The sequence below is a fragment of the Corvus moneduloides genome, chromosome 2, assembly GCF_009650955.1.
Source record: "Corvus moneduloides isolate bCorMon1 chromosome 2, bCorMon1.pri, whole genome shotgun sequence".
In the NCBI taxonomy this organism is placed as follows: domain Eukaryota; kingdom Metazoa; phylum Chordata; class Aves; order Passeriformes; family Corvidae; genus Corvus; species Corvus moneduloides.
Window position 1 is genome coordinate 110,144,227 of NC_045477.1, and position 22,407 is coordinate 110,166,633.

Sequence of the window (22,407 nt, forward strand, 5' to 3'; positions counted from 1 at the left end):
TCACAAAAATTACTTTGATTGAGCAGGTCAGGTTCTGTATAAGAAACATCCCTTTCCAGGACTGCCCCGGTGCAGCACCTCAGAAGCTGTGGCAGCATTCATACCACACACAGGAGCCTGAGGTTCAAATCCCTCTTCTACTCAAGGGGAGTGGAAATGTGTTTCTCACTTGGCCAAAGATTAAATGCCGGGCTACAAACCTCCCTACCCTTGCTGAGCCTGTACTCTTCTGGAATTCAGCAGGCCAAAGGAAGTGAGAACAAGCCTACCCAAGGAACCAGCTCAAGAGCTGGTGATGGAGACAGAATGGGAAAGAGGAGATGGTCTCCAGCAGCTCTCACTGAGCATCAGGGTGGTGTATCTTCTCCTTGGTAAAGATGTAGTAACTTCACTGGTTACTCTGTGAGCTACATTAACCTACTCATCTCATACCCACTGCATCTCAGTCCTAGCACAATCTGTTTGGAAGTTATTTTAAGCTGGTGCTTCTGGCTCCATGTATCAGACCAGAAGGTGATTGCTAGTAGAGCAGTTTAAGAGTGTTTTTATTTTGAAATTAACAGTTCATTAGATATCTAGGGCAGGCCTGCTTAAATCTCAGGCCCCAGACTTCTGGAGCACAATAAAGCTATCAAAGCTGCATGACTGAATGGAACAAGCTAACTAATTAGGCATTATAATTAGGAAAGTAAGCAGCTTAGTCAAATTTTCAATCAATTTAAAATTGTTTATCATATCTTGTTCATCTTCTGCCAATGTGGCTTACCATTGCATTTTCTAAAATTCTGATGGAATGGATTCTCAGGGAGTCACAGAAAACAAGTGAGGCAGTGCTAAATGAGAAGACTTTTCTAGCCAGTGGGGATAATTTTAAACATTCACATGTGAAAGGACATACAGGGACCAACTGTTCAGATGTGACTTTTGCTGAGATCCTACTAAGAGGCAGGGTTTTTAAAGCCAGCAGAAATATTCTCACAGTTTTGGTAAGATTGACTCTCCAACAGTGATGTGGTAATGCCATGGGTCAAGAAAAGACCAATTTTAAATCCCCTCAATAACTTTTTCTCAAGCTACGGGAGGACCAAAGCGACTCTGGAACTACAATTGAGACATACAGCAGAGTGTTTTCTGTGGCTTTAGATGCTGGAGAAACCTCACCTGGCATGACTTTCCTCGGTTCCAGGACCACAATCACACCGCCAAGCTGAGTGCCAGCATACGGATGGGGGCTGAGCAATACCAGCTGGCTGTGAGCTGGTCACTGGTGTCCCACCAGTGGGAGCCCATCACAGCAGAGGCACAGGGCTGGCGTGTGGCCTGCAGGTCAGCCAGCGCTGCCCTGTTCCCCTGCTTTAGCGAGCCTGCCTGCGGGGAAGAGTTAGGGAGCGAGTGTTACCAGCGCTGATAACATCTCCAGGGAGCTGAGGTGCAAAGCTCCTCCTCGCTCTCCCCCTCAAACTCATGCCCCGGGAAGTTCTCCTCAGGCTGAGGCAGCCGGCGAACATTTCGCAATGGCAGAGTTTCCTCACTCCCATCGGGAGGGGACAGAAGGGTGGCCTTGGACAAACTTGCGGCCGGAGGATGCGTCAGCACCGTCCCCGGCTGCGAGCAGAGGGAGCGCCGGGCTCGCCGCCCCCTCTCCGCTTGGCCTTTTCCTGTTCACAGGCTCCTGCACAATGATCCGGGCCGTAGCCATAGCGACGGCATGGAAGGAGGCTTTTTTTGTCTACATAAGTTAAAACAAAATATATGTGAGGAAAACAACCCTTCCCCCTCCCCTCTTCTTGTAAAGAGCCTTCGCTGTCCATATAATTCAAAAAAGCCAGTGCAAACTTTTCCTCCGAAAAAGCGTGTGGGGGCTTTACTGCATTCCTGCAGGCGGTGTTTTGTCTTGGGAGGAGAGTCGCCGTCCTAGAGCCTGGCCCGCGGGAAGCGGAGGTGTCAGCTCAGGGAAAGCACCACCTCCGTACGGAGAGGGACTCGGGAAAGCTCGGCGTAATTCCCCGCCAGGCAGCGCTGCCCCGGGCTGGAGGCCAGCCCAGGGGTGTGAGTCGTGCCTCCTTATCTTTGAGCTGACCAGAAGCTTTACTTCCTTCGGCTTGCACAAGCTTCCTCCTCACAGCGCTCGCCTCCCGGGGCTCTCCCTCCGCATCCCTCGGGGAGCAAAAGCTGAGCGGGAGCGCTCACAGGGACCGACGGACGGCAGCGCCGAGGGATGAAACCTGCCGGCTTTAAATCATTCACCTCACGCAACAGACTCGGCTGTGCCCGGTTGTTTTGCTTGCCTGGGCAGGATTGCTTAAATGGGTTTTTTTCCCTTTCCCTTTCCCTTTTTTTTTTTTTTTTTCCCCAAACTCAGGTTTCAGAGAAGTGGCTGCAATTTAAAGGAAGGCCTCAGCTCCTGTCCGAAACCAAGCAGCAAAGCAGCACCGTGCCTGCTGCTCATGTTTAATCTCACTGCAAACTCAAAGCAGGCTCTAACTTCACCATCCAGGACTCTTTTTTCTCCCCCCAAGGCTTGGCTAAGTTTTGTTTGCTGTCCGGCTGGTTTTTGGTAAATACAACCTTGATGGAGGGCGTCAGAACCCATCAGGAGCTCAGACTTGTCCCCACAAGGAGCTTGTGGAGGAGAGGGTGTACGGTTGAAGACAGTGGATGTGGGCTCTGGGGCGGGAGCACAGCCCAACACCAGCGCAGCACTGGGAGATGCACCTCTCCCGACCTGAGCTCTGACTTTTTCTGCAATCAGAAACACTCTGTGTTTGATAACAGAATAAAGCACAGGTACACACCTCAGCTGAAAATAGTGAGTGAGGAGGAGGAAATTCCATCTTCAAACCAGTTTTGGTTTCATTTCACAGATTTACTCCAGCCCAAAGCAAGAGACAAAAAGCCCCAAGGGATAATTAGCTTGAGAGGATGGAAAATAAACACCCTGTTCAGAAAACCGGCTCTCAGGTAAATAGTTTTGTTTATTTGTGTTTTGAACTTTGCATATTTTGATTGTTGATATAGCAGGTGTCAGATGGTCACATCCACTCAAAGGGAAAAGGAACCTCCATTTTTGAACTGTTTCCCTTCTCCACTGAAACAGACTAAAAATAATGTGCTTTGGTAAGATGAAACCAGGTGCCCATCCGCTCCTGAAAGTTTGCTGTCCAGTATGATGAGGTGGTTTTACATCTTCCAAATCACCTCCCAGGAACCCACTGTGAAGGGATGGGACATGAATCCCTGAAATTCCTACTAGAAACCTTTCTCCACACAGGGAAAAAACATGAGAGACACGGTAGTTTTCCACATGAAAGCCCATCAGTGTTTCCAAGTAACTGGATATTGCAGTGTTATTTTTGAAACACACTGATAAAACTGCAGGGTGAGATTTTGCAAAGCTGGTTACTATAATTGGACGCCCAGATACCACTGTGAAGGTACCTTTGAACAGTCTTTATTGCTCTCACGATGAGCAAACTCCAGTCTGGGCTCCCTGTGATCTCCCTGAACTTCCAGATTTGGCCCACTTGAGTCACTGACACACAAACACCACCACACACCTTGTGCAGGAGGAAACAAGACTTGTAGTTTTGGTTTGTTGTCTTGTGCCTTTTGCAATCAGTTTACATGATAGGATTTGGGTTTCTGCCCCAGCCAGCTTCCTGCCACAGCCTAGGACAAATGTACAAGAACATTTTCAAACACTGCCTCAAATGTTTTTTAGCTACATTTGCAGGTACATGGGAGTTAACATAGAGGGATGGATCAAACTCTGCATTCACCACTCCTGGAGGTCATAACCTCTGTACAGAGGTGTAGCTTTGCCACTGGGGCAGAAAATGTAAGTTAAAAAGGAGGCAGGAGAAGAGATCTGCAGCACTGAAGGAGGCCAGGTGCAGGGGCTGACCACAGCCTGCCACAGGAAGCCACACACCCAACAGAGGAAGCAGCATCAAAGGAAACAGTTTAGACTTTATCCTTTCCAGATAATGTAATCAGAACAAACTAGAAGACTTATTTCACAAAATCAGAAGTCTGAGAGGTACATTCTTGGGATACATTAATAATATCTGGATTATTTTTACCTCCCATTGATGTAACTAGCCACAACTCAGTGGATTAGCAAGTACTGGATTTGGTGGTGTGGGAGCAGGAATTATTTGTTGCTGAAGAGCAACAGGCAGAACTGGCAGATGGAGGCAGCAACAAGTGCTAGGATCAAAGAAATAACACCTTATTAATCCAGTTTTAAACAAAACGAAACTAGCTGAAAATTTGAGGGATAGTGGCTGTTCTTTAGCCAGGCAAGAAAGCACACCCATTTTATCTAACTACATTTTTCTGAAAGCTGTAAAGCTGCCAGACTGTAAAACAGGGTGACAAACCAAAGTCTGCTGCATTACAAAGTACAGCTAGTCCAAATGACCGTGAAGTCAGGACAAGGCTGAAGAATCCCAAAGGAAAACAAAAATAAATTACATAAGCAAGTACTCAGGATTTATAGACATGTGTTGACTACCTCCTCAGCACAAAGTAATAAAATTATTCTGTATTTGCATGCTGGGTTTGCCATCACCACAATTTAAAATTTGATTACAGAAGTCCTGCAGGCACTCAGAACCACAGAGCTCCTTTACCTGCCATTTGGGCTTGGTGTCAGCAAGCTATTATTTTCTGCTGTTAAAAGCCAAAGCACTTTTCACCCCCGCAGCTCAACATAGTCAGACATCCCTGCTTCACTCCCAGGCAGGGCCAGGTTTGCCTCTAGGCACCCATAGCCGTGTGCCTCTCCAGCACAGTTTGGGCAGCTGGGGCTTCCCTTACACGGGCTTACATCTGGTTTCTCAGCTGGGGTACTTTCTGCAATAAGCACAGGACTGCAAAAGTGAAACTTCCTTTTAACACAGGTCTAAAAGCAAGTAGAGGTGTAGAGGAGGATGTGACATTATCTCCTGTTTGTTCTTAAAGAAGCTGTTGAGGCTTTTGGATCCAAGAAGTGATGGTCCTTTCACTTAACTTATAAAGCATCAGGTGCTCCTGTTAACAGAAGTACAGAATGTAACCCAAATGTAAATGCACCTCAGGCACATGCAGCTTGCAATAAAAGGTTTAGAAGCACCAGTATGCTGTGGGCTGTGCTGGGCCAGCCCTCACTCCTTGCCAGAGCACAGACACAGCCCCTCAGCTGGCTGGGCTGCCCTGCATGTGCAAAGCCACATGGGGACAGTGGCACTTGCAGCTGGTCCTTCTCTTTCATGATCTTTTCTAAGTTCAGCCACGGAGGCCTTACTTTGCACAGCTCCAAACAGCACCAAGCTCATCACAGGTGCTGCAGGATGTTTCGGAGGAGTTTCTGTGGGAGCTGGCACAGGACAGAGGGGCATGGAGGTGTCCATGAGCAACTGGAAGTTCCCAACCCCGTGGTGCACAAGCACTTGCTGTCCACTGAAGGTCGCACCGAGTACTCCGTGGGAGAGACAGATGCCTGGGGAAATGACCACAGACAACTCCAAGTGTAAAATCCTCGTAGTATTGTTTCTGGTGATACTGCAGCCAGCAAAACCTGCCTGGCTGCAGCGTGGGGGACACCTGCAGGCTCAGCACCTGCCAACACACACACGGAGACACACTGTGCCAGCCAATGCCAAGACTGTGTCCTTTTCCAGGGAGGCTGAGCCCCAGCAGCCTCATGACATGGCAAACAGTGTTTGAGAAAAGCCTGGTTTGTCCGAGGCAGCTTCTCTGCAGCGGGGCTGAGCTGTGGCAGCTGGGATTTAGTGCCTGCTGGGACACCACAGCCAGAGTCACAGCTGTGGGCTCGGTGTGGCCCATGGTGGGAGCGTGATGGAGGAGAAACCTGCTGAGGTAAACACAGGCAGACGTGGGGAGCAAGCGTGGATTTGTCCCTCCTCAGGCTTTTGGGCATGCCAAGGGCAGGGGAGGGCTGGCAGTGGGTCTGCTCAGCTGCTGGGCCCACTCAGCAACTACTCGGCATCACAGGGAAAGGAAGCTCAAACTTCTCCTTCAGACAGGGAAGTGCCTTGTCTGAAGAGGCTTCGGACTGGAACGTGACAGGCCCAGGGTGTGTTACGGCGCCGTGGATAGCAGCATGCTTGGCTGCCTGTCTCACAGGCAGTGGCCTGGCACATGGGGTAAAACACACTCTGAGTTTTATAAGTGAAGAAATACAGTGCCCTGTGGAGAAGCAGCAAGCATTCCCAAAAACAGCTTTCTGCAACACAGCTGGCTTGAAACATCAATATTTTTTCCAGAGAGTCCCTTTTACCAAAACACTGCAAACTCAGCCACTACCCCAGGCCAGGCAAGTACAGCCAGGATGATGTCCAGGGCTGACTTCAAATCAGCCCTCCCTGTGACACCTGAGAACAACCTCCATAGACATCCAGCAGTGCTGCCATCATTAACTAAATCCCCTTTTTTTCAGAGTAGTTTATTTAATCACATAGTCTCAGAGTTATGTGTGACTCACATCACGTGTGAGTGAGCACACATGAGTTCCTCTTCTTCTGCCCCGTTAAAGCCATAGTTAAAAGACTTTTCCCACAGAGATATAGTGGTGTTTTACTTAATTCACAGCAAATACAGTCAGTACCTGAGTGATAATGTGCATAAATAGTACATGATTTGCACCCGATCAGGTTTTTTTTTGTGTAGTTTCCATTAAAGGTGTAGCAGTGAACTTCTAATGCTCGTGTCCAGCTGTGGGATGAGTGGGATAAAAGTGGGCTGGGTGGAAAGCTGGCTGAAGGGCAGGGCTCAGAGGGTTGTAGTGAATGGGACTACATCTGGCTGGTCACCAGTGGTGCTCCTCAGGGCTCAGTTCTAGGGCCAGTTCTGTTCAGTGTTTGGAGAAAAGGAGGCTGGGGGCAATCTCATTGCTCTGTACAGCTTCCTGGGGAGGGGAAGTGGAGAGGGAGGTTAAGATCTCTTCTCCCTGGGATCCAGTGGTGGGATGTGTGGGAATGGTTCAAAGCTGCATCATCAGGGGAGGTTTGGACTGGACATTAGGAACCTCTTCACCAGGAGGGTGGTCAAACACCAGAACAGACTTCCTGGAGAGGTGGTTGATGGCCCAAGCTTGTGTTTAAGAGGCATTTGGAGAATGCCCTTAACAATCTGCTTTGACTTTTGGTTACCCTGAAGTGGTCAGGCTGTTGGACTAGATCTTCTTTGTAGGTCCTTTCCAAGTGAAATATTTCTGTTCTGTTCTGTATTACAAGGAAGACTACAGAAAGTGTGTTGAAGACACTAAACATTGCATTTTTGTAAACAATTTAAGTGTTTTTTTCTTGGGACAACTGTATGACTAGAGAATTAAATAAGAGACAGTTACAATCACCAATTAGAAGTCTGTACTACACCCTCTGTTTTGGAAATTGCTGCCCATTGCAGCCAAGTGCCATGTTTTGTGTCCTTTGACCAGCCAAAAAAGACATGCTCCACCTGGAACCCCAATGTGTCCCTGACTCTGTCCCAGCAGGGTGAGGATCTGGTCCCCACAGCAAGGACTGCCAGCCCCAGCTGGTACCTGCTGGCTGCCTCCCTGCAGGTGTTCTAGGGGGGTTTGGCACGGGAGGACAGCCCACATCCCACAGAATCCTGTGGTGGGGCTGACTAATGGCTGAGCCACGTCTCCAGTGCAATCACGTTGCTTACAGTAAGCCCATCTCCTCTCTTTTCCTGGAGGGCAGTGGCTGGGTGCCATTTGGACTTTTTCCCATGCCTTTTGTGAAAAAGGCAGGAGGTCTTATGGAGCTCTGGGCTGCCCATGTCACCTGATATGTGGGTGTGGGGGCTCAGCATCATCTCAGGACCACCCTCCTTGGGCCATCCCCTCATGAGAGGGCTTGGTGCAGCCTGACCCTGTGAGCTCACACCAGCACTGCTGGCAGCACCCACTTCCTGCACTGAGCCCTGAAAATTCCGGTCGGGCACCCAACACCTGCCAGTTTCTTTTTAGTCAGAGGCTCTGCGACACCGGGTTTTATCTGTCCTTCCCTGCCCTATGACAATCCCTCATCCCACTGACTCATCTGAAGGTAAATAGTGCCCAGGTAACCTGGCACTCAGCAGGAAACCCTCACCTCTGCTGTGCCTGATCACAGGTAACCTTCAAGAATGCCCCAGGAGAAACATTTGGTGCACTTTTCCAGCAAAGTGTTTAAAAACATTTATCAATCCAAAACCACCACTGCACTGGGATTATTATATGACATATTGGTTGTGTCTACTTATGTTTTCAGTAAGATAACAATGGCTCAGGCTTGTTAATCTATAAAGAGAATTAGGGCACTGTAATGGCATAGGCATGCTTGGAAAGGGCCTGATAACTTCTTTGTTATAAATACAGTTTTGCTTGTCTCTTTCCTTCCTTTTTTTAGTACAAATGAAATAGATCAGATGAATAAATCAGTGCCTAAATCTCCATCCAAGAAGCAAGGAGCCTTTTTGATTGCTTTGCTACAAGTAATTGTTCTCTATGAAATTTTTTAAAAATCTCAAATTAATTTCCTTTTCCTGAAGTCTAAATGTTTGAACATCAAAATGTTTAAAGAAAATGTGTAGATCAAAGAGTCAAAAGAAATCTCATTGTGAAACATAATAACAAGACTTTGGGGCTACTGTAGCACCTTGAGTGAAATCGGGGCTGGGAGGGCTACGCTGGGTGCCTGCCCACCTCCAGCTTTGTGCATCCTGGAGAAACAGGTTTTCCTCTTACACAGCTGGAAGTCACCCACAAAAATATCCCTTAAGCTTTAACCTGGGGAGAAGTGTGGGGTCCCTTCCAACTGTACTGCTGAGCTGGGAGTAGGAAAGGGGAGAAAGGAGAAGGGGATTGGTAAGAAACCAATCCTTACAAGTGGGGGGAGAAAATCAACAATGGAGAGCGTGCATAAAAAAAGTCCACTGTAGGTTTTCACTGTGCCCTTCTCAAACCACAGTGCACATGTTTGCTCACTCTGGTTTTGATGGTGGCTTTTTTTTTTTTTTTTTTTTTGTCCCCATCATGCACTCACTGTGGAGGGAAGGTCAGATTTGAGGAGCTCACCTGGCCAAGGGTACCACAGTGTTCCCCCAGTCAGGACAGCTGTCTCCTGTAGCTGTCTTCACGTGAGCAGGAAACTGAATGTCAGAAAAACAAACACGCCAACCTCTTCATAAGTAAACATTCATAACCTTGAATAGGTCCCTGTTATGCAAGGCACACTAACACCCTTTCAGGGTGCAGGGCACCAGAAGTGCTGCAAAGCTGCTGTTTCCAGGATTTTAGGGAAAGCCACCCAGATTTGCAGCCTCCCCACAAGGGGGCTGCTGCTGTGCCAGTGTGGGGAGACAACCTGCAGGCACCCGTGCCAGCACCACGGCCCCACACACCATATGTGTAGGAATAGGGCCTCCAGGAGCACCAGGAGTTCTCTAGACATGCTGGTGCAGAGCTGTGGTCCCCTGTACCGGGTCAGATGAGGCCACGGGGTCAGCACAGCCATCACGACTAAAAATTAACCTGGCTCAAAACCTTAATGTTTAAAACAAATTACATTTTAAAAAAAAGTCAGCCTATTGTTTTCCAGCTCTCTAAATAGTAGTTGACCAGGTTTTAAGGAAAACTGTTCCAAAATCCCAAAGTGATAAAAGCTGCTAGATAACCATATATGAGGAGCTTGAACATCTGTATATGAGAAACCTTGAAAACAGGGATGATGAGGTGCCAGAATTCCTCAAGAAAATTACTGAGGTGAGAGAAAAAATGCAAGGAAGACCTCAGCAGCACCCCCGGGCCAGGGGGTGCTCTGGGCAAAGCCAGGAAAGTCCACCAGAGAGAGGGATCACAAACACAGTGAGACAAAACAGCTGAGAGAAAACAAGTTATTGCAGAGAATGAAGTCAACAATCAAGTATGAAACCATTACAGAATCCTCTGCCTAGAAACCCCAGCACTGAGCGCCTGCATGGACCAGAAAGAGTCCCACTTTTCCAGTCAGAAAGGACATTGCAGAATTCTCCTGTTCTCCAAGAGCATCCCTCTGGAGCTGGCAGGTGAACCAGATGGATCTCACGATCCTCCTCAGCCTTCCTGCAGGCAGAGCAGTCTTTCAGCTGCAGGCACAGAGTGGAGAACTCTTGTGCAAATAAAACTGTTCCTCATATGCATTTCACTCCACAAGGAAAATAAAAACATAGAGGAAGTCCCACAGGACTACTAATTAAAATTACTGCCTCACACCTCCTTTGCGGTTATGATTTTATTTATTGCAGTTTACTTAGATGTGATGGCTATGTGTTTATTCATGGTAGTAGCCTTCCAGGACAAAAATCAGGCTTTGAGCACAGCACATCACATTCTTAGTTCAGAGACTTGGGGCCTGAGGTATGTAGAGTTCTGCACATCTATATTGCACTTTACCTCACCCACTGGGAGCCTAAAATCATTTGGGTTTTTTGCTCCCATAGTTCTGTTACTTTTGGGTGTAGTCACCCTGGGCTGGCTAGCCCAGGGCAGAGAGTGATTTTATAGCACTTCTCCTCTAACATTCCTCAAACAAGAGACTCTCCTTAGCAGGCTGACCTCATCTGCAAATAGGATAATACTGTAAAAACAATAATGCTAAAAAGCGACCAGTGAATATCTGGCTTTTTTAAGAGTTCAAGGAGGGTTATGGTAGTAAAAGAGGATGCACTCATATTTATGTTACCTCTTTTTTCCACAAGCTAAGCCTCCTTCCCCTTTACTGTTTTCTTCTTTGTCAAAACAGAGTTGCTGATTTTAGCATCTGTGTATTTTGCTCTCTTGTACAATGAGAGATCATACTGATCTTACTCCATCAAGGCAGAAGTACAGCCAAAGGTTGTTTGACCCCAGGGACGTGTCCTTGTACAGTTGGATGCTGTGCAAAAGCTGCTAAATGGCAGAGGACTCCAATGTTATGTATAAATTGGCTCGTACTCCCTCTTGGCAGGGATAGAAAGAGCCGAGTAGTGCACATTTCTTTCTTCCTTCAGCCAGTAACAGCTCATCCCTTTCTTTGTCAGATGAACCCGGAGGCAAGTACAGGAGAGATAAACAAAACAGACCGTGCCTCACTGACCTCCCCCTGAACCACAGACAGGAGAGTGAGTCCTTTGCTCCTGGTAGAGCTGCGTTTTCTCCGGCGCCTCCCCTGAGTTTGGTGTGAGGCGCTGTGCTGAGCCCAGCGCCTGTCCCGGCGGGGCTGCTGCCTTTGTTCCCTGCGTGGCACCGCCGGGGCCGAGCCTGACTCACTGGCAGCTCCCGATGCCATTCCTCATCTCTGGCAGGATATGAAAAATGTGTCAAGCCTGGCACACGACAGTAAACATAATTCTTTGGGCTGGCTTTGGTGCTTTCACCAGCTGGTTTTAGTTTGGGCAGTTTGTAAATGATGCTTTTAAGACAGGAGATCAAAATCCCCCTGGCGCCGCTCCTCAGTAAATGCAAAGATGACTTCAACGCGCTGCGCTGCATTACAAAACTCTCTTTTTTTTCCTTTTTTTTTTTTTGTCCCACGCCGAAGTATCAGCGCAGTGCTTTGAACTGAGGTTACCTTTATGATTCACGGCATGAATGAGCACTTAGTGTGCGCATACAAGAGCCCTGTACGAATCAGGAAATGGCTCTTTCAGGTCTCCTGACAAAAGGAAGTGAGTCTGAAGCTTGCTAAAGTTACAAAGAGGACGTTGGTGAACTTAATCTGGGGCAGGGGGTAGGGGGAAGGGAAGAATCCCTTTTCTTTTCACTGAGGATTGATACACAAGCTCCCCGTGTTTCTGTACATCATTTTTAACAACAACAACAACAAAAATTAAAGGGGCTAAAACTGTGGTGGTGAGGGCCGTCTCTAGCTGCCTGCCTATGATCCCTAGCTGGTACGTGCATACAGCCACGAAGACATTTCTAGCTTCCCGCTTCAGCATTCCCCCCTTGGCTGGGGCAGTGAGAGCTTTCCTCCATCCCTGGGGTAACGATGTGAGTGGGCAGGGAGCGAGCATCGCGGCACACCCCTGCTCGGGGCATCCTGCCCTCTCCTCTGCCCGCGGAGCGGGGGCACAGCGGCCTCCAGGGCGCCGCAGCACTCCCGGCCAAGCGCTGGATGTGGCTCACTTTCAGTTCAAACAAACCCAGTAAACTTCTCCGAAGGCACGGGTGCTGCGCCCTGGAGTTGAGCGAAAGTACTCCAGGTAAAGACACGGAAGATTCAGAAGCAGTGGGACACAGAACAGCGGATTTTGACTGATGCTGGTACGGAACGTGGTAGGTCCTGTGGCTTCACACCGCAACGGCCAAAGCAGAAAGGAATTAAGTTCTCCGTGTGAGGTTATTCTTTTATCCAGGCATGCAGGGGCTGAACTCACTACTCCCTTGAAATGCACATTGCACAAGCCCCTGGAACAAGATGAGGTGCTCTCTGGCAGCCCTCCAGCACTTGTCTACACAGCCTCAGCGGGTAAAGGACTGCACCAAGAGCCTTCCCGCCGCAGCATCTGTCCCCTCAGCCAAAAAAGCGTGGAGCAAATGACCCATCTTGTTACTTCATAAGCTCTTACAAACTTCAGGTTAGCTTTGCTGAGCAAGATTCAGACACTCAAGACTAAAGTGCATCCTTCAGCTTTAGTTTCTATCAAATTAAATTCTTGAGTCTTGTGAAGGTTTATCTTCACACTATAAACAAGAAGAGAAGTTCCCTGGCCAAGCTGTCCCATTGTCCCCACTGCTCCTTTCACAGTGGGCACAAAGACTCTGGGATCACGAGCACAGCTCAGGCTGTGCCATGGCTATTCCCAGGCATACATAAGCAAGTCAGCTGGAATCTCCCTCTCTCCAGAAGATCCAGCAAAGCTTACCCATAACAGGATCATGCCTCAGTAACTGGGGCTGGTGATGGAGCACTATCCAGTTTACCTGCCACATCTGGACACAGCACATGTGACTGACTGGCTTTGAGTGTTAGTTGGTAGATTTAGACCTTTAAATGCAAACACAAAAAAAGAAAGAAGGTAAGGAGGAGTCGAGAGACCTTAGTCTAGTGCAGGCATTGTAGGTCCACTTCCAATGGAGCAGAGGGAGGGACGAATCTTTTAGAGGGAGCAGACTGGTAACCAGCTGTGAGACATCCTCAGCCCACCTTTGATTTTGCCAGTTTTCATCAGTGCAATGGCTACCAGTAACACCAGCTTGAAAACGTGGCTGTGAGAGCAGCACTCTGGAGGAATCCATGAACGTCAAGTCCCGCTCAGACTTTCATCTTTAAGCAGAGATGGCCAGTGATGAATTTCACTGACCTGAGAAAACACCCCAATTGCATCAATATACCAACATTTTTTCCAGAGGGACCCTAAGAAAGCTGCCAGCTCCAGTCAATTTAAGAACCATATAGTCAAAAAATACCAGACTCAGCTTACGGTACAGACTTAAGAGCACAGGGGGATGTTGCACAATTAGAAACTTTTTTTTTTTTTTGCTAAAACAACTTCTGCTTTGTAGTTTAGATACTATCAAATGTTTTCCTTGTAAACAAGAAGCTTTTGTACCTGTCAAAACCCCTCTGGAAGGGGTTTAACCTAGGCAGCTGCCAGGCCACCCAGGTGCTACAGCCAACGCTGCTGTGAGAGGCTGTATCCAGGAAGGTCCAGCGGGAAGTCATGCAGGCCTTCCCAGCATGCCTGAGCAGCCAAAATGCTCTTTGTCAATAGCAGTTTATTATGATGAAACTGGCTTTAGAAGTAACTCAGAATTTATAGGAAGGTACAGAAGTAATCATAACAAAACAAAAAAGGGAAAAAGAAACATATGCAGCAGTTTATATTTGTCCGGAAGCAAATGTGCTCACACTGAGGTTTTTCTGGCAATAAACAGAGCAGTAACAAGTCTCTTCAACTCCCAGGGCACTTTTTTCTCAAGGGGTAAAATGCAATTCCCTCCACATCAATCCTGCTCTTTACTGCTCTCCTTGAAGGTGACAGATGCAATGAGAAATGCTCCAAAACATTTGACTTATGACTGCTGTGAAGTCTGTGTCTGGGGCCTCCTGCAGTCAGAGCACTGAGTCTAAACCAGAGTTTTGCAATGAACACTTGTGGCAAAATCCTGTGTGTTTCTTGAAGGCTGCAAGATTGTGCATATTTACCCAGGCTAACTGGATTATTCCAGGCTGGTGATGCTCCTTCTAGCAAAGAGAGGCCTCGCTGTCACTTTTGATATATGACATGCTGCCTACAAGAATCCTGATCCCAACACAGGGCCAACCTGATGACCTCCAGTTCTACAACTTTCACATGCTGCAGATAAAAGATGGTGTTTTTAAGAGAGAGCACTGCAACCTCTGCTGCCCCAACCTCTGCTGCAGCCACTGTAGCAGAGGATGCTGAGATGAGAACACTGTTTCAGCTGCACACAGTCCAGTTACCAAGCCAAAAAGCCTTTAAGTGGAAGGATGACCAAACAGGAAGCTTGGGTGGGGAATATACCATCTTAAACCTACATTGTAATACCCACAGGCAAAGTCTGGCAAAAGGTAACACATGCATGCACAATTTAGTTCCATGTGCACACACACACACACACATATATATATATATGTATACACATCAACAGTCGTCAGGTGCTCTCCTGCTCCTTATTAGGAAGGTCTGTGCCAAGAGGATTGAATGTTTACAAACTCTTGGGCTCTTACCAGCATGAAACTTTTTTTTATTTCCTGTAGTTATAAAAACCAGAAGACATCAGGAAAGGATTCCAGCTAAGGCTGTCTTGCTCACATTTTGGAACCATCTCCTTGTCATGTGTGTATGCAGGTGCTTGAAGGCAGTCATTTCCTGCTACATAAAAGCATTCTGGTTTGATGTCAATCACTTGGGACACTTTTAAGCAGCAGTGTAAATATGCAGTATGAAGATGCGATCAAGTGAAAAGCATTTAAGTGATATTTATTTAAGCCAAGATTTTTAAAACATGCACACGTGTGTATGTAAACAAATAACTGAATTACCAAATAATCACATCCTTAAATGCTAATGTGGCATATGCCAAATATTGAAATAATACGAAACTGAAAAAAATACAGGCATCTAAAGCTGTAATCTTAATTCTGTGGTAATTATTCTCTATCTGATATGAGAATGCATAAGTGAAGAACTATCTTTAAGGCCAGAACCAAATCTATGTCTGTACCACAGGAGTGGTGTAAGAGAGCAGTTACAGCTCTATTTCCCAAGTTTCCTTTCCACTACTGACAAAAATACTACTTTGATCCTCCCAAGCCTGCTTGAACTACGTTGGCAAGTTTAAAGAAAAAACAAAACCACACACACACACACACCTCCCAAACCCCATGCAAGAACTCTGCTGCCTATCTCAACATACATCTTCACCAGCCTAAAACAATCATAAAAACATGGACTGAACATGTTGGGAGATACTGTTTTTCTGCCTGAGGCAACCATATGCCTTATTGCCTGTACTAAAAAAGGGTTGGCCTGTTTTACAATGCCCACACAGACTGGCATTCATACTGCCAAGGTCTGCTTGTTTTTCTCTAAAAATCTGTGGAATATGCTCAGCTGGAATACCTAACCATGCAATAACAAAGATATTTAAAAGCATTTTGAATCTGATTTACTTTGTATTTTCTTCCCTGCTCTTTTTAGAAAGTTAATGTATCATACAAACATACTTCATTTCATCCTTCACCCATTCCTCATATTCATTGATTAATTAAGCAGCATTTAAGGCTCACCAACACAGCTTTAAATGCTGAGCTACTTGGATTACAGTAATTTGTAATGCATCAAGCCCCGAAAGAGGGACTCATGGAAATGACAACAAATGATGAAAGGGTTTTATTGTGCAAAGATTTCAAAATGCTGGAAATCCTTTTGTATTTCCCTCCACATCACTTTTTCCTCCCCTCCCCTGGCTGGGAATAAGGAAACAGCCAAGTTATTCTATAGCTGGTTCCCACCACGGTAAAGTTCTGGTTCCCATTGTGCTGTGCATTCAAGCAAAAACAAGAACAGGCATTAACAGCTCCATTCCCATCCATCCACCAGACAGGAACGCACAGATGCTTCATTACACACCTCCCGCTGGCACTGATGAGCCAGAGGACTTGTACAGAAAGGAGGGGGGGACTCAGACAAAACACAAGAGTCATTGTAATTGTTCCCATTCCCAATTCTATGAGCTCACGTTAGCCAAAACATCCTCCTCCTTTCAGCTTTCCTTGCTGGTAAAAAATACAGGCACTGTCAACACCACCTCGAGACCTTTCAGATTGTGCAAACATCACATCCGTGAGTTTAAAGAAGACAGGAGGAGGGGAAAAAATGGACAATTTTCTGTAACTGGAATTTTATTTTATATATAAATAATAAAGAGACTGAGGGATTTTGCTACTTGCAATGTTGATCCTGCAATGGGACAAGCATGGGCAGACTTGAGTCCCACTACAGAAGAGAGGATGAAGTCTCAAGACTGACCCAAAACACATAGTGTCCTTTCACAGAAGCCATACCAGAAGCCTGAGCAGCAGATCATCAGACTGTCCTGAGGCAGAAGGCAGATTAGTAACATTCAAAATGGATTCAGATGGTTTTCATCTTTTTCTTGGGAAATTGTTGCTCATATCTATATTTTTATTCACCTATAACCAAAGAAAGGGGACAGTGGTTAAGGGGGAGAGGGAAGGAGGGAGAAAGCAGAATTAAATTTATCACAAGCTTTTCCTTTCCATTTTTAAAGTGCAATTATAATTTTTTTTTCTTTGCTGTGGCAGGTTTATCAAAATCTGTTTGAGAAACATTCTCAGTACCAATTTGCTTCAGTAGAGATATTTAACTCTTCATATTACCAACATTAGAGCACTAATGATCATGTCTGTTCTAGAGAACTCGATTCCCATAGTTGAACTAAATAGAAATACAAAAGAGAAAGAACACTTCACAGCAACCAAACACCAACTGGAATCTTGTATAATAAACCAACTTCCTTGAAAAGAATTATTTTGAATTCCCATCAAATGCATGTTTTCTTAATCTTACTTATTCTGGTGTAAAAATAGGGCAATTTAACTGAAAGAAATGGAATTACATAAATATAGATCTGTAACAGAGTGATATGCTATCTTCATGGAAAAACACAAAACCCTGTCACTTCCGTGCAATTCCTAAACACAACAGCTAGATAAAATTAAAGCTTGCTTCTTCCACAGTGGGATGTGGTTTCAGCTGAAGTTTGCATATAATTTTTGATGACAAACAAATAATAATAAATAAAGGAGGTACAATGCTGCTGAGTTTTGGAATAGAGAAGTATGTTGTTGTCTTCAACCCCATATGATTTTGGCCCTGGCTGACCATTCAGAGTTCAGAGACCCATGCTGTGGCAAATCATTGAGGAAATGAGATTGTCTTTATTTTAGTAACCACATTCAACAAGGAATATTACCAACAGTTGAAAATGCACTGAGACTTTCAGGACTGATCTCATCCAGAATAAAAAAATGTGTCTTTTCAAAATTCACAGCAGTGTTCTCCAGCCTCTGGGATCACCCAAATCCAACAAAACATCTGGACTTGGGTATGGAGTTAAATTACTGGATTTGGTGTCAAGCACAAGTAACAAATTGCCACCCCCGCAGAACAGCTGAACTTGATACTGAATTGAACTTTCACCATCTGGTTGCCCTAGGTCAAAAATCCAGCAGTTCCCTTCATGTGTCTCCCCCAGAAACAACATGAGGTGAAGCACGTAGGTTTCAAAACCAGGAGCACCCAGGTACTTCAAGCTCCTGGACAATTTATCTTCAGTCTCTTAAAACCTTCCCCAAACAAAGAAAATGTGCCTGAAGCAAAAGGCTGACATTTCGAAAAGTGAATAAAGGCCTAACAGAAATTATATTCATAGCAAGAAATTCTAAAAGAAAATAAAATCTATTCATGGATTTCTGTTTGTAATGAACCTTGATATTTGTACAGTGTCACAAACAAAAGTTCCGTTTTCTTGGTTTTTTATCATTTAGTAGCTCTGTCCTAGTTGACAATAAGCACAACAATATCTCAGTGAATTTTAGAGAGGCTTTTCTTCCTCTTGGTTCTATTGGGATTCTTTACACACAAAAAATATTTTTTAATCCTCCTATTATTTTTTAGTTTTTATTTTACGTGACTATCTTACAAACTACTTGGAAAACATGTATTCCTAAAGACTTTATATTCATAGCTCTAAAGGAAAAACTAAGTTATTCAGTATATCAGCCAGTCAACAACCTCACATTGCTGTTTTGAGAATCAGCTATAGCAATTAAAAACACATTAAGGGAGCCAACATTAAAATCTAGGTTTTCTTTTAAAGCTGCCCACGTAACAGTGGCACGCTGCTGCTCAGCAGATGGGTGCATTCTACCACATCTGCAAACATATGTGACTGATGGTGATGCATGGGAAAAAAATGGGTGCTGTTTGCCAGATCTGGACTCTATTTACACACTTGGCAGTAAGGAAAAAAAAATAAATTCTGGTGAATGGAATACTGCATATGAAAACGATGAGGAGTCCCTATAATGCCAGGATCCCTTTCTGATGAAAAGCAAGTTTTTAACATGGTGCAAAAATAATACAGGGCAAAGAGAAGCAAGTAGAAAACATGTTCAGATGAGAAATTCTTTATCAGCTGATAACAAAGCAGGCATCTGACAATTTGCACTAAATGATGTCCAATTACGTTATAATTATTTGTAATAAGCCTCAAATACACAGCAATTTTTATCCCATGAAACCAAACCATCATAAAAAAGTCAAGAGTATGTTTTTGTTTTGCTTTTCTAGAAAATGTAACCATAGGACTTGCTTGAGTTTAGAACACAGCCCCAAGGCCAAGTCAGAACTGGTATCTCAACTCAAGTTTCTGCCTTGGAGAACCTGGAAACGCTGCCTCCACTTCCTCCATCTTTTCATCCCAACAGGACTCATTTGGGAGCTGCACGAAGATGAAAGGTCAGGCACATCGTGGACTGTTACAGACTGTAAGACAATGCTGTACCTTGGCACTGACAAATCTTTATAGAGAAAACTTATCAGCAGGAAAGAGGTTTCTTTTCCCACCCTAATACTTGTACAAGCGTGACAAAGAAGGCGAAGAGGTTTTGGTATGGGAGGCAGAAATGGGAAGAAGAAAAAGAAAAGAAAAGGCCAAAACCAACCAACACTACAATCACAAGACTTTCCTCATTTAATTCAGAACCCTTCAAACAGACCTATATTTACTTGCAATGCTCTAAAGATGAAGAATTTAGATTTCTTAGCTTAAATAGTGTTAAGGAACGCACATATTCCTGACAAATTTTAGGACAAATAAAATTATCTGTCCTCACTTTCCTCATCATTATGAAGAAAACTACAAGTCAAACTTTGCAAATGTTCAGCTCTTCCAAGTTACTCTGCTGTTTAGTCAAAAATTACTACCAGTCTTTATCCTTACCTGTTTGATGCCAGGTGATGTAGCATTTTACTTCTGAGTTTGCTCTTTATTTGAAGCAGCATGGACTTCCAGGGGCTTGTCACCCACTGCATCACCCTTGAGGAAGAAAAATTGTGCACAAAAGTTCAATTGAGACAATCCAGGATTAATGTTTTTTCCAGAACAGAAATCCTCTTCAAAAGCTGAAACAAAAATGTCTCACAAAATCAAGTGGCTCATGAGACTAATTCAGTATAATACACTCAAATATGATCTACCAAACACTTTCTAGACTTTAGTCCTCCTGTCGTTAGCCAAGCAGTTAAAGGATTTGAAAGAACAAGTAGCTTCAACAGAAATGCTTTAATTGACTCATTTTGCCTGTATTAATAATAGAGGATGAATACCCACAGAGTAGTTGCTATTCTGCATTCTCTGAATTCTGTGTGGATTTATACAATAGGCCTCTTTTAGCACATATCCTTCTAGAGAGTGTTCTCACACTTTCCCCAACAAAAATGACAGAAATCAAAGAATGAAGATAAGCTTGTTACAGGGTCTGGTCTATCTGTTTGCCAAGATGCTATAACAAACAAGCATTTGATTATAGCTTTTAGTAGATATTGATAAAAAAATACTTAAAGGGCCACACACGTGGCTTGGGGACTGAAGCAAATTTACATACAAGGACAGGCTGAGATGAGGGTCTGTTCAGACTTGTGAAGACCACACAAAGGGGGAACCTAACTCCTGTCCACAGTTCCTTAATGGGCATTTACATATTGGGAAGAGCCAGGTTCTTCTCAGATGTTCACATCCAAAACACCGGGAGAAAAGGACAGAGGAGTATGGCAAATTTCTCTTAGATCAAAGGACAAAAAATTATAAATATATCACACCACCAATCACTGGAGCAGGTTTTCCAGAGAACTTTCTAAATCCCTGGAAATATTCAGCACATGACTGCATAAGGCCTGAACCACCAAATCTAATTTGAAACTGTCTCTGCTTTGAACAGGGGCTTGGGTGAAATGATCAGAGGTGCCTCCCACCCTCAATTGTTCTTAAATTCTACACGTGGAAATTAAATGGCATTTCCTCTTTATTCTAGAAGGCTATTTTTACCAACATGACTTAAAGAAAGAGATGATTGGTGACAGCCAACATGGCTTCACTAATGGCAAAATGTGCCTGACAAATGTGGTGGCCTTCTACAACAGGGTTACAGCAGTGGTGGATGAGGGAAGAGTGACTGATGTCATCTGTGACTTGTGCAAAGCACTTGACACTGTCCTGCAGGACATCCTTGTATCTAAACTGGAGAGACATTGAGTTGATGGATGGGCCACTTAGTGGATAAGGAATTGGCTGGATGGTCACACTCAGAGTTGCAGTCAACAGTTTGATGTGTGAGTGGAGACGAGTGCTGTTCCTCAGGGGTCAGTGCTGGGACCAGCGCTAACATCTTTGTCAGCAGCAAGGACAGTGGGATTGAGGGCACCCTCAGCAAGTCTGCCAACAACACCAAGCTATGAGGTAGTCAACATGCTGGAGGGAGGGATGTCATCCAGAGGGATCGTGACAAGCTTGAGGGGTGGGCCCATGCAAACCTCATGAAGTTCAGCAAGGCCAAGTGCAAGGTCCTGTGCCTGGGTCAAGACAAACACAAACACAAACACAGGCTGTGCAGAGAATGGATCGAGAACAGCCCTAGGGAGAAGGACTTGGGGTTGCTGGTTGATGAAAAGCTCAACATGGCCCAGCACTGTGCCCTTGCAGCCCAGAAACCAGCCATGTCCTGGGCTGCATCACAAACAGCGTGGGCAGCAGGTCTGCTTCGCTCCTGAAGACCCACCAGGAGTGCTGTGTACAGCTCTGGGGCCTGTGACATAAGAAGGGTGTTGGACTTGTTGGAGCAAGTCCAGAGGAGGCCAGGAAGATGATAGGAGGGCTTGAGCACCTCTTCAACAAAGACAGGCTGAGAGAGTTGGGATTGCTCAGCCTGGAAAAGAGATGGCTTTGGGAAAACCTCTAGCAGCTTTCCAGTACCTACATGGGGCTACAAGAAAGCTGGAGAGGGACTTTTCACAGGAACAGGTAGGAATAGGACAAGGGGGAATGATTTTAAACTGAAAGAGGGCAGGTTTATTAGATATTGGGAAGATATTCTTTGCTGTGAGGGTGGTGAGGCACTGGCACAGGTTGCCCAGAGAAGTTGCTGACACCCCATCCCTGGAAGTGTTCAAGGACAGGCTGGATGGAGCTCTGAGCAACCTGGTCCAGTGGAAGCTGTTTCTGCAGGGGGTTGGAATGACGTGATCTTTAAGACCCCTTCCATCCCAAACCATTCTATGATTCTGCTAATGCAATGGAAATGCTAAATGTGATGGAAAATGTAACAAAAGAAGCCAGAAGATACTGGAAAACATTTCAAAGCATGGGTCAAATTTATACATTACCAATTAAACTCAATAAAGCACCAAGTCTATGTGATCCTGCATACGCTGTGCCAGAGATATGGACTCAATATATCAAGATTCAATTATGAAGATACTTCTTAAATGTCTTATTCAAAAAATGCCTAGCAAGACCTTTATAAGGTAATTATTTCTTTCAAAAACCCATTTTGTTGTGATTACTACCCTGGATATTTCATAGTAGAGGAAATCACATCCACAAACCACACCCATTTCAAAATAATGATCTACTCTGTAATTTGCCTGTACAGGAACTTTTAAGTTATGACATTTTACTAAAATTTACAATGAATAATCTGACTAATGATGCCTCATCTCAGGAGTTTACTCAATTCCGAACAAGTGAACTAAAAATAAGCTCCTCACAGAGAAGTCTGTGTTTTTCCAGTTTCTTGTTTTAACTCGTAAAAAGCAATTATTGTCTAGGTAAGCTTTTTTTTTTTT

At 45.0% G+C, this 22,407-nt stretch overlaps 1 protein-coding gene and 1 long non-coding RNA gene across 4 annotated transcripts in view; one reads left to right on the forward strand and one right to left on the reverse strand.

Moving 5' to 3' along the window:
* The first annotated feature begins 1,806 nt into the window (after positions 1–1,806).
* Positions 1,807–20,114, forward strand: LOC116440263. 2 transcript variants are annotated; one of them, XR_004238517.1, is made up of 3 exons: positions 1,807–2,787; positions 2,865–2,961; positions 18,856–20,114. It is a non-coding gene; the product is annotated as an uncharacterized LOC116440263 (long non-coding RNA). The 2 variants fall into 2 exon arrangements; XR_004238516.1 differs by lacking the exon at positions 18,856–20,114 and having other exon boundaries at positions 2,865–8,450.
* Positions 14,938–22,407, reverse strand: part of APOO (apolipoprotein O) — a 29,236-nt gene continuing 21,766 nt past the window's right edge. For both annotated transcript variants that reach the window (XM_032100833.1, XM_032100834.1), the window contains exons 8-9: positions 19,508–19,603; positions 14,938–16,673 (exon numbers count right to left, since the gene is read on the reverse strand). In XM_032100833.1, coding sequence (XP_031956724.1) covers positions 19,535–19,603 — 69 coding nt within the window. In that variant the 3' untranslated portion in view covers positions 14,938–16,673; positions 19,508–19,534. The remainder of the gene's footprint in view (positions 16,674–19,507; positions 19,604–22,407) is intronic.